Genomic DNA, 17,500 nt, shown 5'->3' with positions numbered 1-17,500 from the left:
TTGACATATTACAAATACGTTTCTCATCAACATATCTTTGCTGTACTCTAGTCTTTATGTTTCTGTGATCTGCCTCGCCTCTGCCCCGCCACCCACGAGTTATTGTCCCGCGGCCTGTTCCGAGGGCTGACAGACCTGACGATCGGGTGCCTCGCGGCGGGGGCGGCTGGAGACCTCGCGTCCCGGCGCCAACGGGTGAGCGCCCGCCACTCGGAACCATAAAACCAAGTCCCGGATTTCACCCGGGGACATTCTGGAGGTATTGTGACCGGGTGATGTGCCTCGTTGCTGGGGAGGTGCGTGTGTGTATGAGCGCATTTCTGCCGGAGACAGGCGGCGTGTTGTGGTAGTATTCTGACTGCGTAATAGGGAGAAGGAGAGGCGGTGGTGGAGAGGGAAAAAAATATTAAAGAGATGGTGGAATGTATGATTGGAGAGAGAGAAGCGAACAAGTTGGACGTGATCCCGGCGTCCAACAACACTGTGTCGCGCGCATCGATGCTTTGTCCGAAGACATCCTGGCTACATTGGTCGGTCGCGTGAAGAAGAGTGAGTTTTACTCTCTGCATGTAGACGAGTCTACAGATGTGGCCAATCTGGCCAATCGTCTGGTGTACGTCCGTTACCTTTTCGAAGGCACGGTGCAGGAAGAGTTTTTTGTGTTTTTTATCTTGTAAACAAACGCCACGCGCGAGCAAACTGTTCTCTCATTAGTCCGATTTTTATGCGGCTCTGTTGCTTTTTTTTTTTTTAAAGGTGTGTGTGTGTGGGGGGGGGGGGGATTGGGGGTGCGTGAACCCGGTCTGGATGTAGAAGGGGGTGCGTGGCCTAAAAAGTTTGGGAACCGCTGCTTTATTGAGACGGATGGTGTGTTTTCTCTTATCCCCGCCCTAACCTTTGCATGCTGAGCCAATCGGTGGGAGACACCACTTGGTTTCGAGGTAGGACATTGTAACGGGTTGGCCCTGCTACGAAGTGTGGCTCAGTGTGGTTATTCCCTGTTGTTCGTAACGCATGTGATCACAGGGCTCAGGTTCAACCATTTGAGAAGTCAGCGCAGCAGAGACGTCCGTCATTATCTGTCTCATAATCGCATGCCGTCCTAATGGGGACCGACCCTGTGACCTTCTAGTCTCAGAAGGTCGCCTCCCAGAACACAAATCCTGCCCGCCATCTCCTCCAATCACAGCTTTTACGTTCTACAGTATGTGCCTGTAATGTTTGCTTAGGATTGTTTATAGGCTGGTGTGAGATAATATCAGACCATAAAGCCATGCGCAGCAGCAATGCTGCATTGTTTGTTTTTTCACTTTGGCTCCTCGTGGTGCCTCTCTGCAGCTCCCTTGGCCCTCAGCTCTCCTCTGCTCATCTCCTGCTCTCCACTCGGCTACCCACCGCTCCTTTTTACTTCTTCCAACTATTTTGGCTCAGAGTTTGTGCTTTTTTTTGTTTCTTCCTTCCACTATGGCCAACTTTGACTTCTGTGCTCTTTCGCTACATGTGGGCCATATTTTCTCCATCCACATCGTGTGTGTGTGTGTGTGTGTGTGTGTGTGTGTGTGTGTGTGTGTGTGTGTGTGTGTGTGTGTGTGTGTGTGTGTGTGTGTGTGTGTGTGTGTGTGTGTGTGTGTGTGTGTGTGTGTGTGTGTGTGTGTGTGTGTGTGTGTGTGCGCGCGTGCGTGCGCGTGTGGTACATAACAGCTTGCTGCTCTCATTTTTCTCTACTCACCCCATATCCGACTCTCACACAGACACCCAGAAACACACGCTTGCACACCTGTCTTCTCATGCCCTTTGGCTGGGCAGTGGTGTACTGTAGCATACTGGATGTGTGTGTGTGTGTGAGTGACTGCAGCTGCTTTTGGCCATCCAGGCTGCCTCCTTGTTTTCAGCTTCATTTCCCCCTCTAATGAAGATTCAGAGGCAGCGCAGATACTGGCACAGGGCAGGAGAGGAGAGGGAGGAATGAGCAATGAGCGATAAGGGAGGGAGCACCGACAGCGGGGAAGAGAAGAGAGGCACAAATGAGAGTCAGAAGGAAGGGGAGGAGATGGAGGGAAGAGAACAGGAAGCGTCAAGATAGATGGGGAAGGAAGTATGGGAGAATCCTGAGGAGGGGAGGGAAGGCAGCAAGGCAGGCAGGAGAAGAAAGGATGAGGAGGAGAAGAAGGGAAGGAGACAAGATGAATGGGGAAGAAGGTAAAGCTACACCAGACCAAAAGAGAGGGAAAAGGCTGATGAGTTCTATGATAAAGATGACTAGAGAGAAAGCAGCCCTCTCTCTTCCTCGCTCTCTCCTAATTAGCTCCCCGGCTGTGATGAATGGCACAGCACTTAGGACCCAATCGGCGAGCCGACCTTGTCATGTGTGTTGATGGGGTAGGGTGACTCTACCCCCACCACCCACACCACCTCTGTCCCCCTCTTACCTATTGTACCACCTCCTGTGGAAGCAGATGCTGCTAACACCAAAGTGCGTGTGTGTGTTTTTGTGTGTGTGTGTGTGTGTGTGCGCGCGCACGCTCACTGCGCACGTCCACTGTGTTTGTGTGAGTGGGCGCTTTGTCCTCCAGCCTTAATGGCAGCTCCACACACCGGTGGAAACACTCTCAGTTGTGCACTTACACCCACACCTGCCTCGTATGTAGTGACTTGTTTTCACGGCATTAGAAGTCACATCAGTTTAGAGTTGACGCTGTCATAAAAGATGATGGGACATCCCTTTATTTTGCATCTAAACTGTTCTCGTTGTTAATTGACAGCCTCGTTTTTTTTTTTTTTACGTTGCATTTTAGAAGTCCTGCTTTTTTCTTGCTGTGTAAGTGTTCCACTGATAATTTGCTCTGTTTAAATACGTTCTATCGTGGTCGTTTTTTCCCATTGGGGATTTGTGGTTTAAAATTTGACATAAAAAAAACTCTGAAAAGATAAAAGTAGAAAATATCGACAATAATAACGATTATAACTTTTACTTTAGGGTCATTACAATGTGCGTCTTATTTTTATACATCTGGCCGTCGATCCATCTGTAACAATACGATTGTACTTACCAACTATTTGCTGGGATGTGGGCAACATCAAGAAAATAATGGGGATAGAAACAAAGCTGAAACAATCAGCCAATTGATATAATCATTGAACTAATTTATCAAACAAACATTCTTTCGTTCCAGAATCTAATCTGTTTCATTGCAAAGAAAAATGCGTTTGGGGTTTGGATGTTGGTTGGACAAAGCAGACCGTACAAAGACTTGGCCTTCGGCTCTGGGAAATTGTAAAGGGCATTTTCACTGTTTTCTGACATTTTATAGGCTAAACGTTTATCAATTAAAATGAATGAATAGATTATAATGAGAATAGTTTCTAGTTGTATCTCTTCACGAGAAGTCAGATAATCACACACGCAGTGTCAGCCATATACAAGTTGAGCGAAGGCGGCAATGGCAGAAACAGCTGATCCATCATTAAATGTTCGCTGCATCAGAGTTGATTGGAAAAAGGTGTTTCCATAATCCATGTCGACATCTTTTTTGACAAGTGCAAAAACCTCCTCAAGCGAGCGTAAAATAAATAAAGTTTTATCAAATGTCGCCGTTTCCACACGCACCAATAATGCGATTCCTTATAATGTGTATCAAAATTACAGAAACACAGCTACTGACAGCTGTAGTGTCTCACAGCTATGATTTTTGCATCTATAAATATGACTTATTGCATTGTGGGAATATCTGAGGGCACTATATGGAGTTTACATTTAACATTCAGAATTCTCACACACAAAAAATGGTGTATAGTAAATGTAGTGATTTCTGAAAAATTTTGGACAAAACCTTAAGATGTGCTTTGTCACGTTTGAATATCTGCAACTCCAATTTCATCTGGCCAAACTCGATCTGGTGCGGAGTACTGTGTAGTACGGCCCAAAGCTCCAGAACAAGCGAGTAAATTGAATTTGAGATTTCAAGGTCAGATTGTAGATTGGACCTTGATTGGACTTTGTTTTATTGTTTTTGCCACGTTCCCCGAGCTCTGCTAATACTTTCGTGAATACAATATTTAACTAAAGTAAGCAATGTCCATCTCTCTTCCGAACCGCTCATCCGATCTACTTCACACTTGGTGGGTGTTTTGCTGCGCTCTCCATAGAATGCAATGTTGAATTTGGACAATATTACAGTATTATTAAACTTTGACTACGTTAGTGAACAGTGTTTTGTGTAGCAGAGGGGTGGAGCTTCAGGGCTCTGTGGACTTGAGCAAGTCATCCACAGCGGGGCTGTACAGGCCACGGCTCATTGACTGCACTACACTTTTTCTGCTGGATGTACTTGCGTTACCAACGAACTCCTCTTCACTTCCCTGTAGCATGTCCGGGACCGGGACTCACCCATCAGCCCACATTAGATGGGCATGCTTTCTGAACGGCCATGCGCAACAACTGGGTACGCCCCCGAAAACGCTGTAAGCTGCAGTCGGCCCGGGCACGCTGCCAACGGGCACTGCACTAGTTATCATAACTGACAGATAATAAGCAAGAACCCAAGTTATAATTAACAGGAATTATCCTTTAAGTTTGCTGAAGCATTCGTCCTTGTATGAGGATGATGTAGACGGGCATCTTGAAAAAATGTGGGTGGTTCAATAGATGCATTTGAATACTTGAAACAAGGTCCTGGCTCCGAAGTGATGTCTTATTAGTTGTGATGTCCTCTTGAGAGTGTTTGTGATTATGGTAGCTGGACCCATATGCATCCGTTTCAGCCCCATGTCTTCTTCTATGGTTCCCATCAGTGTGCCGTGTCTCTCTCCTCTCCCCTGCAGAGCAGTAAAAACTGGCGGGCTGCGGTGGATCTGACGGGCCGGCTGCTGACAGCTCATGGTCAGGGATATGGAAAGGCCGGCCAGCCAACCTCCCACACCACCGACTCACTGCAGGTAAGATGCCAGCTACTTTCTCCTCGTCCGGCCATTCACCCGTCTCTCTGCGTGTTGGTGGGTGTTGGAGAGTAAGCCAAGACATGTCTTGTTCTACAGATTAATGTACTAATTCCCAAATAGCACTTGAGAATGAAAGAGTTTTCACTTCGTTGAAAATATACCCACTAATGTGCTTGCACTTGAAGAATTATGTCATGAAATGTCCTAAGTGACATTGTATAACCATTTCACAGATTATTTAATATCATATTATTTTGCTATAAAGAGTTCATGTTTTGATTCATTGATTCATTTCTTTACACAGTGTGTCAGAGCCAACCACGACCACAGAGCGCTCTCTTTGTTGTACTTTATTTTTGATATGTTTTGTTCAGTGTTGCTGCTAGCACATTTTCCTGGCTGCTTTTGTGGCGCTCTATCCAGAAGATGGATGGCTGCATAAGCTCATTAAGAAGGCCACCTCTGTGGTAGCTCTGTGCATGACACTTTAAGTTAATCGACCATGTTGTTGCCTCGTGCTGCATATTACTGTTAGTTTTAGGTTCTTAAACAACCAGGCACATTTTTTTGAAATCCAGGTTTTAATTGTGTCGTACTTATTTAAATGTTTTTCTTTTTCTTTTTCTCAATGTAAGGCAAGGCAAGTTTATTTCTATAGCACATTTCAACAACAAGGTAATTCAAAGTGCTTCACATAAAACCATTAAAATCATCAAAACATAAGGCAAAATAAAAGGAGATTTAAAAACAATTAAGAACATTCATTGCATTAAAACTTCTTTTTTTTTAAACAGTGTAAGAAATAAAATACAGTAGTGAAATGCAGGAAATTGATTAATATATTAATTGAATGTGGTTCAATTAAAGGCAGCAGCAACCAGAAAAGTCTTCGATCTTGATTTAAATGAGCGGAGGGTCTGAGCAGACCTGCAGCTTTCTGGGACTTTGTTCCAGATATGTGGAGCAGAAAAACTGAACGCTGCTTCTCCATGTTTAGTTCTGACTCTGGGAACAGATAGTAGACCGGTCCCAGACGACCTGAGGGGTCGGGATGGTTCGTAAGGTAGCAGCAGATCAGAGATGTATTTTGGCCCTAAACCATTCAGTGCTTTGTAAACCAACAGCAGGATTTTAAAGTCAATTCTTTGTTGGACAGGAAGCCAGTGCAAAGACATCAGAACTGGGGTGATGTGATCCACCCTCCTGGTCTTAGTGAGGACTCGAGCTGCAGCGTTCTGAATCAGCTGTTGCTTTCTGACGGACTTTTTACAGAGACCTGTAAACACACCGTTACAGTAGTCCAGTCTGCTGAAGATAAATGCATGGACAAGTTTTTCCAAATCCTGTTGAGACAGAAGTCCTCTAATCCTTGATATATTCTTCAGGTGATAGTAGGCTGATTTTGTAATTGTCTTGATATGGCTGTTCAGGTTGAGGTTTGAATCCATAACTACACCGAGATTTCTGGCTTGGTTTGTGGGTTTTAACATCAGTGACTGAAGCTGAGCGGTGATTTTCAATTGTTCGTCCTTGGTACCAAAAACAATTACTTCCGTTTTATCTTTGTTTAATTGAATAAAATTCTGGCACATCCAGTTGTTGATTTGTTCAATGCAGTTACCCAGCCCTTGTATGGGATTATAGTCCCCTGGTGACATAGTTATGTAGATTTGTGTGTCGTCTGCATAATTATGATAACACACTTTGTTGTTTTCCATAATCTGAGCTAGTGGAAGCATGTAGATGTTGAACAGAAGAGGCCCCAATATTGAACCTTGGGGAACACCACATGTCATTTTAGTCAGCTCTGATGTGTAATCAGCTACAGACACAAAGTATTCTCAGTCCTTCACGTAGGATTCAAACCAGGTAAGTGCTGTGCCAGAGAGTCCCACCCAGATTTTTAGTCTTTCTAGGAGTATGGCATGGTCGACTGTGTCGAATGCAGCACTGAGATCCAGTAACACTAAGACTGAACTTCTGCCATTGTCTATGTTTAAGTGGATGTCGTTGAAAACCTTAACAAGAGCAGTTTCAGTACTGTGGTGCTGTCGAAAGCCTGACTGGAAAACATCAAAGCAGTTATTTACGGCCAAGAAGTTGGTCAGCTGTTGGAAAACCGCTTTTTCAATTATTTTACTTAAAAATGGGAGGTTTGATATTGGCCTATAATTTTTCATCGTTGCGGAGTCTAAACTAGCCTTCTTTAGGAGCGGTTTAATAACTGCAGTTTTTAGGGCTTGTGGGAAGGCACCTGAGAGAAGGGATGTGTTTACAATTTGTAAAAGATCAGTGGTCATGCAGTTTGAAATATTTTTGAAAAGTGTGTTGGTAGAATATCCAAGCAGCAGGAGGATGACTTCAGATGTTGTATAATGTCTTCTAGGCTTCTACGGTCGATTGAATGAAATTGTGTCATGATATTTGAATGGATGTTATTCAGAGATCGGGACAACGCATATCCTGTGGTTGATGTGGAGGCACTGACTGCTTGTCTAATTTTCTGAATTTTGTCAGTAAAAAAGGAGGCAAATTGATTGCATGCCCAGGTGGATTGGAGCTCAGCAGCTACCGACACTGGAGGGTTTGTTAGCCTGTTGACGGTAGCAAATAAGGCGCGTGTATTGTTCTTGTTTTTGGTTATGATGTCAGAGAAGAATGACTGCCTTGCATTTCTAAGTTCCAAATTATAATTGCGAAGTCTCCCTTTATAGATGTCACAGTGAACCTGGAGATTAGTTTTTCGCCACCTGCGCTCAGCTTTCCGACACTCATTTCTCTATTTTGACCAGCGTAGCATTTCTCCACGGAGATCTTTGCTTACCCGAGACAACCTTCACTTTAGTGGGTGCAATGGCATCAATAATATTTTTAACTTTAAAATTGAAGCCATCTACAAGCTCATTGACTGAGAGGCAAGAGAGGGCTGGTGTGGAGGAGAACTTCTGAATAAATACTTCACTGGTGTTTTCAGAGATGTAACGCTTTGTCACAACCTTGGTTTGGACATTTGTGTGCAAGGAGATTGCACTCTCAAAGAAAACACAGAAATGATCAGAGAGTGCAACATCAGTCACAGCAACCTTGGAAATGTTTACACCTTTGGTGATGATTAGGTCCAGAGTGTACCCCCTGTTGTGGGTGGGTCCTGTCACATGCTGAGTCAGATCATAGTTATCAAGGACACCACATAGTTCTATAGACTCTCTGTCCTGGGGATTATCAACATGGATATTAAAATCACCAACAATAACAACACAGTCAAAATCAATACAGATTACAGACAGCAGTTCAGTAAACTCATCAAAGAAGGTTGCACAGTATTTAGGCGGTCTGTAAATGTTTAGGAATAAAGCTTGAGTGGAATTCAGAGCCACATATTCAAAAGAACTAAAATGACCAAAGGGCATCTGCTTGCATTGAAGAGAATCATTCAATAAAACAGCAACTCCACCTCCTTTTTTATGCGCTCTTGTTTCACTCATGAAACTGAAGTTGTGAGGTGTTGATTCAATAAGAACAGCTGCACTGTTATCTTGATTTAACCAAGTTTCAGTTAAAAACAAAATGTCCAGTTTGTGCCTAACAATAAAATCATTGATTAAAAATGTTTTTCCTGACAGAGACCTGACATTTAATAAAGCTAAGTTTAATGTGGTTAAAGCTTTCTTTGCCCAATTTATTTGGACAGGCTGACGAGGAATGTATGCTAAGTTTGATAAGTTTGCATGTTTACTATTGTTTCTTCGCAGCCTCACCTTTCTTTTTCTACAAACTTGCAGGACAGGAATTGAAGCGGCTACCTGCATACAGGGCCCGACTTTTCCTGGAGAGAGTCATTGGTGTCATTAGCCTTGTAGCCTGGACCCAGAAGATATCAATTATTTCCGTTATCATGTAGGGGAGACAGAAGATGGTTGTGGAACCGTCGAGGAGTGTGGCGAGGAGTGTGTTTGGTCCCAGCAATGACCAGCTTTTCCATGTGGTCAGTGAACTCCAGGTGGGGGGAGGATGGGGAGAGTGTGAGAGAGGAAAGGGACCTGGATGGAATTTGGGGGGTGGAAGTAGGTGCTGGGGAGGGAGGTAAAGACTTCTCATCTAGGAAGGGTAGGGAAAGTGGGAGATCGGAGGCGGTCCCTGATAATGAGGTTGGAGACTCCTCCTTTTGGCTGTCGTTAGGCGGGGGCATCCTTCCCTTAAGGTCTCCATGGCGATGCTGTGTGGTTATCTCTTGTTTAGACTCCTCTTGTGTCTTGTCCTTGGCAGTAGGGACAGACGGGTGACGCAGGGAGAAAAACAGGTTTGAGGTAAACAGTTTTACCCCTGACTTGTTCAGGCAAATTCCATGCGCTGTAAAAAGTTGCTAATTTGGCTGTAAACAACGATCAACACATGGAAAATAGTCTTGGCCTGGATATCCGCTGGCTACACCCTAACCCTTGCCCCCAGAGGGTTATCTGGGTTCAGAGATTGTTAAACAACTAAGGCCACAAACACTACTGGTCGGTGTCATCACGACTGGCAACTAACGTCTGAGAGTCTGTGTTAATTAGGAGGCAGTGTTGTGGTGGCAAAGTCAATATAGGGCTCCAATGCTGCTCAGGAGCCTCTGGATCGTTCCATGTTGGGAGCCCATCGCCAACTCAACCTGTCAGGACACAGCTGCATGTGCCTGGGCTTCTGTCCAAGTGCATGTGTGCTGTCAAAAGCGCACGACATCTTACAACATGGTCGTGAAGCAGCCGGTGCCCGCCAGATGTGTAGAAGATCTACACAGCATATATGTTCACGGTCTAAAATGGGTTGTTGTATTTGACAAGTTTAGTAATTTGATTCAAATGTAAAATGTTCAGCTCTGTACATATTCGTTCATAACAAAATGTAAGGCATCCTTAACATTTTTTATGTCAGAAAATGAATACTGGACATTACATCATCAGATTTGTAAATATCAACAACAGTGTTGAGCTTAAAAAACGAGTCATCAATCAATTCGCTGGACTGTATCAGGATTGCAACCCCTTCACTGTATGTCATTTGTTTATAATGTTAGAACTACGGATGATTTAATCAATACTGCAACAACGTAACACCCAGTGATGTACTGATGTATTATATCATACATAAAAATGAATGAAATTCAAGAAATGGTATTACATTATTCAGCATGTTATTGCATAATTGGTTTCTGACCAAATTAAGTGGAAAATATTTACAGTTGTGTGACTGAATGAGGATGTTTGAGTCAAAAGACTAATGCCTCGTTTCCACTGGGTGGAACAGCTAAGCTCGGTTCTACTCGACTCACTTTGGGTACTAGGATTCTGGGATTTCGTTCTCAACTGCAGATAGTACCCCGTCAATGTGTTCATGTGTCTTCTTAACGTCTTGTCTTATTCATGTAACAAACAGATGGAGGGGTATTTGTGTGTATTCCAGCTCTGGTTTGTGCGGCTGGGCCTCCTCACCAAGCTGAACCTCTTCCAAAATGCTGAACTGGAGTTCGAGCCCTTTGGCAACCTGGACCAACCAGACCTCTACTACGAGTACTACCCCACTGTTTACCCTGGGAGGAGAGGTATGTTCACACTAGGGCTGGGCAGTATACCGGTTTTAATTTCCCGCATGATATGAATGTTTCATATACCGGTGGACAGCCGAAACAACTTCTGTCGCTCTTCAACAGGCAGCAAAATATATTGTTCGCCGCTAAGAGCGCTACGGTCGGAGCTAGTTTGGTTAAGTGTATTGAGAGGGAACCCTAGTCATTAACAACCCACAACTAACGCACTTTAACAGGGCAAAACAGCACGACACAACAGTTTGTGACAGATAAACAATTTGTAGCACTAATAAGTGTACATTTATAAAATTTCCCCGCCAAACTACATGCTGGGTACAGCTCGCTAACAACAGTTTGTGAACAGCTGGGAGAGGCTCTGTCGCGCCAGTAACGTTACATTAAAGAACAGAAAAGAGCGATGCAGGATGAACAAAGACTGAACAACAAAAGGTATTTAGATCAGACACATATGCACCGCTGATTACCGTAATATGTGTGGTATTTGTTATAAATGTACGTTGGTACATGGAGGGTGATACGAAGCTGTACTTGGAGGGGCTTAGGACCCAGGGGAATGTAGGTGAAGGAAACAGGAAGAGACGGAACGGAAGACACTCCACACAAACAGCTGTTCACCGCTCGCTGGCCGGCCGGTTCTATTTGCCGTTAATTAATTAATGCTTTCACGCGAAAAAAGAAATACCGTCAAACCACCAGAATCTTACAAAATACCGTGATATGAATTTTTGGTCATACCGCCCAGCCCTAGTACACACACACATACTCAGTTGTATAAAACCATACCGATTGATATTGATCTAGAAACTCTCCCATTGTAAAATCATGCATGGTTTCATATCTCTTTTTCTTACTTCTTTTGCCCAAAAGCTGCACTATGAATTCTCTCTGAAAGCTGACAGGAGGTTGAACAGCAGTATTCATGATAGCGCTGAAAAGCTGCTCTGAAACTCTTATCTTTGAATGCGTTATTAACCCCCACTCCAAAAAAAAAGGATTTTTCAGTTTACCAAGCTTTTTTTTTTTTTTCAGGATACACAAGCACACCACCACCGTCCTATTAAATATGCAAAGGAAAGTTTCTGCAAAGAGCTTGATATCAGACTGTATCGTCGTGAAGCTCCAACAACTCCACTCGTCTCCAGCAGTTCTTTGGTTTTGTTTCTCCTCTCTTCTACACCGCATGAATTGCTCTCTAATGTATTCCCATTACTTCGGATCTGCTTCGCCCCTCAGGCAACCACAGTGAAGGCGGTAGCGGAGACACAGCTGCACGCACACACACACTCGTACAAAAAACCCCCAAAAAAGCAGCACACCGACGCTTGCATCGACTATTTATTACCCGCGATCACACTCTTCGAGCGCCTTAAGAGACGGCCGTCGGTGTATCCGCTCCGGGGAAAAAATGTAGGACTCAGCGGCTCCAGATATAATCAGTGTCAAGGCCTGAATGCTACTTGCCTACGGAGCAGCACTCATTCATGTCCCTTTTTCAGGTTGTGTTTTCATACTCTTACTGTCAGTCTTGTTTCCTTTCATGTTTTAATCAATAGAGTGAGAGAGAGATGCATCAGTCGTCTCACCGGTTGAATGAAATGAACTTGTGGTCAAATGCTGACCTTCCCAGCTGCTTAGAAAAGGTCAACTGGTTTAATGTAAGCCTGACAAAATGACTAAAAGGTGTACTGGAGTGGGGACATTCATTTCCCTTTTATTTTTAACTCTCTTGTAGTTCTCTTCACTGACACGCAGCACAGCAGTTTATCTGACACCTTAAATGCAGCAGTGCAGATTTCCCTGCTGTTTGTGACTGCGAGTAACCGCAACCTGGGTGTGTTTTTTCAGGGGCAGATGTAGTGGTTGTGCCCCTGGTCATCGCTGTCTGACTTTGCTCTTCTCCCTTTATCGAACTGGGAATGTTGTTATCGGTAGTGGTAGAAGAAGAAACTTACTCAGACCACAAGAGAGGCATCATCAGCACAATGTGCTTACATTTAGTTCGCGTCTGTTCAAGGAGGAGCTTTCAATTCTAATATGACGCTTTGTAGTTCTATGAATAATAATGCATCAGATATGTTTAATAGTAATGAGCCGTTTCTGACCGTGAGTGACTTAGGTGTGTGACACAACTCTGTGTGTCACGGCAGGTGTATTGTTGAGGAGCCATGGAAGAGCAGTGTCCAGTGTGAAGTTGTCTGTGTGAGTGGTTCTCTAGAAAGCCGCAAGCAGCAACGCCACAGGCCAAGCATCTGGACCGCTCAGGCATGTTCTGAATGGACACTGCACTAGTTCCATTCCAACATAAAGAAAGGCGCTTCTTCATTGCATGAATTGTGCTCCCTTTTTGGGGCCAGGGACCTCTTACAGGCAGGAAAATTGTCCAAGGACCCCTTTGTACGGTAATCGTAATACAGATTAAGCATATGCTTACTACTATATACTATCTATTCTAATGCCTTTCAACCTAAATTCTTCCAACTTGTTTCATAGTAATAAACTGAAGCCCATTTCAGTTAGAATCAGGTGAATACCACTTTGTTTTGCCCTGATATTCCGGGTGCTTTGTAATGAGATGTCGCTTTACCTTAGCTGGTTTAATTCGCTAGCACCCGAAGACACATGAGTGATGACATTTGGTCTCCCGTCGCTGCTCTCAATAACACCAAACTCGATGTATAACTGTCGTCATATTTTCTCAATTCAGCTAGTTTGGGCTAGTCCACACTTGACAGTGTGGACTTAGTCAAATATTTCTCCATGCCAAACAGCAGCAGGGGGCTGAGTGAACTGATAGATTGATGTGTCGCGAGCATATGAGAGTTTCTATTGGTCCAAAGCTAATGTGGGAGGGAGTAATGCACACGATGTGCATGTTTATTAGCGCAAATGTTCTTCATTTGTAGATATATACACTTTTTAATGATATATTATGTATACCGGTAGCTAATTATTTTGCGGACGCCATGGGGGTCCCCGTTCCCCATTTTAAGAATCACTGTCTTACAGTGTATGTCACAGAAATGAATAATAAATACTGCAATAGGCTTTATTGTTGAACTGAACAAACACTGAAACTAAAGGAAATTCCAGTAATGCAACACAAAACTTACCGTACATATCACTGCATACTTGTAAAGGACGGCTCCATATGTAGAGATACAACGTGCCAGTCAACCCGTTCTTCTGTGTTTGGCCACAAGTTCTCATCTACATCACACCTTCTGTCCCCTCTTGCAATACACCCGCGTGCCTGATCCCTCCCTGGCAATTCTCTGCAGATATGTCCAAACATCCAGCATTCATTGTGTCCAAGACGGACATCTGATCATGTGGCTGGTGGTCAAAACCTTTCAGCCTCCTTGAGGGAAATAAGTCCACCATGGGGTCAAAGAGTTGAGAGTTGTGTGACAGGAAAAGAAGCTTCAGAATATAGTAGATTGCATGCTTCATTTCCAGATACGTTTGGTTTTGAAAACACATTGAATGGTTTTTACAAGAGAATGGAAATGTGCATAATGGACTGTAAGTTTCGGTGGTGGCTGAGTCTGAGTGAGAAAACCGTTGATGAATTTTGAAAAGATGTGGTCATTGAATGCATTTGAAAAGTGATCCACACTTTACTTCTGTTGTGCTGACTGTGTAGCGTTTTGAACAAGCGTGTGTATGCTGAGGCAGACAGGTAGTCCAAGTCCTTCAGACAAAGTGTTGAATTGAATCTAAAGGTCAAAAATGGCATTTATAACTCAATTAAGTCACAGAAAAAGATATTATCGATTCTTAGTGGTAGCTATGGCCCTGGTCCTACTTTTGCAGCTGGCAAGCTAACCGACAACCTGCTCGCTGACAGGAAACACGCTCCGACCAACTGGCCACAAGAATAGCCCACAATTAACCATGAAAGCCAGTTGGCTTGCTAACTGCCAGCTGACTTGCTGGAGAATAAAGTTAACTCTTTATTCAAGAAAACATACGTGTAACGTCAACTCCTGTGTCTCAACTTTGCCTTTTCTCCAGAGCAATTTACACTGCAGGGCCCCCTGAAGATATATCACATCGAGTCACTTTAACCCCACCTCCAGAGCCCAATCGACCCATTCACAGCTTTGAATAACTCTACCTTGCAACTCTCTCCAAGTCCAGTACTTACTGTAGGATAATACTGACAGTGAAAATATAACGCGGTGCAGACATGCATGCAACTTTCTGCATGCTGTGGACTTCACTGTCTGTTGCAGGATTGACACCCTACATAAGAAATGTGCTGAAGTTCCATCTTTTACAGTCAATTTGTCATTTTGATTGGAAAATTCTCGAATCGAAAAATTCATTAATTTTCTTAAAATGAATGAATATTTTAAAATAGATACAAAGGCTTTCTGGCTTGTTTTGCCAAAAACAAGAAGAAACAATTGTTTTATTTGTACATTAATATAATATTAATTTAATGATGCGTTGTTGAGAATTATTCATTGAAAAACAATGTTCACATTTTTCTTTAGACACACTTGACTCTTACTCAGTCATAACTGACATCGTGCTGTTGTTCAGTGGCACACATTTCATCAAACCTGAGAGCAAAGAATCCACGAAGAACTTTTACCTGCAAGTCCACCGATCAAGCCGATTCCATTAAAAGCGATTGCTGCGAAATATATCCTAAATGCTGGTCCGATGGGAACTGTTCGTATGTCGTCAGCCACTAATGTGCTCTTGTGCATCCTCTTGCATGTGCTAGTTGAACACTATTGCTTTACAGTGCCACTGCTGCTCAGAGCCTTTCCTTTTGTTTTCGGGGTCCGTGCAATGTCGTGGTTTCGCGGATTTTTTTCCCTCTCAGTTACGAGCAGTTCATTTTACACAGACACTGTAAAGCTGTTAAAAGTCTTAATATTTAAACTGATGAAACACAATGACACCCAAGAGAGAGACCGAATATAGGATCAAACCAAGAGGGAGCGCTGATCGCTGAGCGCTGAAGGTAACGCATCGTAACAGAGGGCGCTGATGGAGACACTGTGGGTGGATCTGGAAATGAGTGTGTATTCTGTCCTCTAGATTGGTTAGATGGACAGCAGATAGAGACGGCAGAGATAGACAGACTGCAGAAGCCAGAGATGGACCAGCTAGCTGAGCTTCATGTCTGATGACAATATCAAAGAGACCCTGATCAAAGCCCGGGAACTCACCTGAATATAGGCTCTTCCTCGGGGGGGGGGGGGAATGATGTCGAGGCAGAGAGAGACAGAGGGATGAGGCAGAAAGATGAGTGATGGAGCTGTGCAACACACACACACAAAGAGAGAGATGAGAGGTTTAATAAGCAGCCATACGTAGCTCAATGCCATCTGTAGGTTCCTGCCTCCAGGGCTGTGTGCTGCTGTCTGTGTGTGGGTGGATGGGTTTATATTCTCATCTAGCGCTCTGTCTCTCCGCCTTCCTCTCTCTCTCTCTCCTGCTATGTCCTCATTCCACCGTGTTTCTTACTTTCCCCCTTTTTCCCTCACACATTTTTTCCCCTGCAATCTCCTGTTTTCTTCTTGTCCTCCCTCTGCCTCACTTTCCCTCCCTCCCTCCTGTCCAGGCTCCGTGGTGCCGTTCTCCATGCGGCTGCTGCATTCAGAGCTTCCCCAGTACCTGGCCAAGCCCCAGGAGGCTCTGGACCGCCTGCACAATCTCAAAACCGTCTGCCTGGCTGTTAGTATACACACACACACACACACACACACACACATGCACACACACAGCCTCTGGATGAACATAAAGATATGCATACTCTGTAGTATTCACACAATAAAAAGATATACACGCCCACAGAAAAATCACATGCAAACCTTTAAGCCCACCTGTGTAAACAGACAAATATGGAGTTATTGAAATTGCAGATTCTGATACAAGTCACATAAAAAAAGCCTTCAGCGCCTCTGAGGTTTGAATCCTCTTCCCCCCCTTAACAGATTCTGGAGAACTTGGAAAAAGGCTTGGCTGAGGATGGCAGCATGATCACCCTAACACAGGAGAACAGGCAAGGTAAGCACGCGCACACACACACAGACATTTGGCTACAGACCTGGCCCCGGTCCCAGACTGCATCACACTGTGGGAGGTGAGTGAGGTCATGGGCCCCAGTGGGTAATACACACACACTCTCACATACTGAGTCCGAGGCGCACCTGGTGCAGGACTGCAGTATACCTTGGCCACACATACACACACACACACTTCCAACCACACAAACGCACCGATGCGCTCTAAAAGTGTTTAGCACCTCGCCGCTTCGGCACTCGCGCTGAATATCAAGCGGTCTCCTCGCGCCAAGCAGATCGATGCGGATCAATCCGATCCAATCCACTCACATCAGCGAGTGTGCTGGGGAAATAGGCAGGCAGGTAGACACGCCTCCACACGGCGGGATGTAGATAGGCTTCTCCTTCTCGTCTCTCCGACTTCCTCCACACAGCAGTACATCTTAATGCAGCGTTCTCTGAGTCTTATGTCCGCAAGCCCTGCAACCACTAACTTTTCCAAAGGCTGTGTCAGTTATTTTTTAAATTTATTTAATTTTTTTTTACTACAAGCCATTTAATCAGCTAATTCAAGGCTGTACAACAAGCCACTTGGTGACGTTGAGCTAAATGTACTAAGACACTCGTGTGTGTGTGTGTGTGTGTGTGTGTGTGTGTGTGTGTGTGTGTGTGTGTGTGTGTGTGTGTGTGTGTGTGTGTGTGTGCGTGTGCGTGCGTGCGCTCTGGCAGTTTCTCCCCCTTTCTAAAAGCAGTGTAATAGCTGTGCCCTCTCTCTACCCACGCAGACAGTCGACAGTCAAGTCAATAACGCAGGGCCTTGCCTTCACACATCAGACCCCCGCTGAGTGATTAGCGCTTCTCCCCAACACACACACACACACACACAGAGACACACGTGTGCAGCGATGAATACTAATAGGCCTGCACTCTAACTCTTCCACAGGGTGCACTGTCT

General features: G+C 44.4%; 1 protein-coding gene across 1 annotated transcript in view; it reads left to right on the top strand.

Moving 5' to 3' along the window:
* Positions 1–17,500, top strand: part of trappc12 (trafficking protein particle complex subunit 12) — a 46,703-nt gene that overhangs the window by 20,650 nt on the left and 8,553 nt on the right. Inside the window, exons 4-7 of the mRNA XM_079287233.1 lie at positions 4,822–4,935; positions 10,378–10,516; positions 16,104–16,216; positions 16,477–16,549. Coding sequence (XP_079143359.1) covers positions 4,822–4,935; positions 10,378–10,516; positions 16,104–16,216; positions 16,477–16,549 — 439 coding nt within the window. The remainder of the gene's footprint in view (positions 1–4,821; positions 4,936–10,377; positions 10,517–16,103; positions 16,217–16,476; positions 16,550–17,500) is intronic.

This window comes from Melanostigma gelatinosum, assembly GCF_949748355.1.
Source record: "Melanostigma gelatinosum genome assembly, chromosome: 16".
NCBI lineage: Eukaryota > Metazoa > Chordata > Actinopteri > Perciformes > Zoarcidae > Melanostigma > Melanostigma gelatinosum.
The sequence above is the reverse complement of the archived record's forward strand: the minus strand, read 5'-3'. Positions and strand labels throughout refer to the sequence as shown.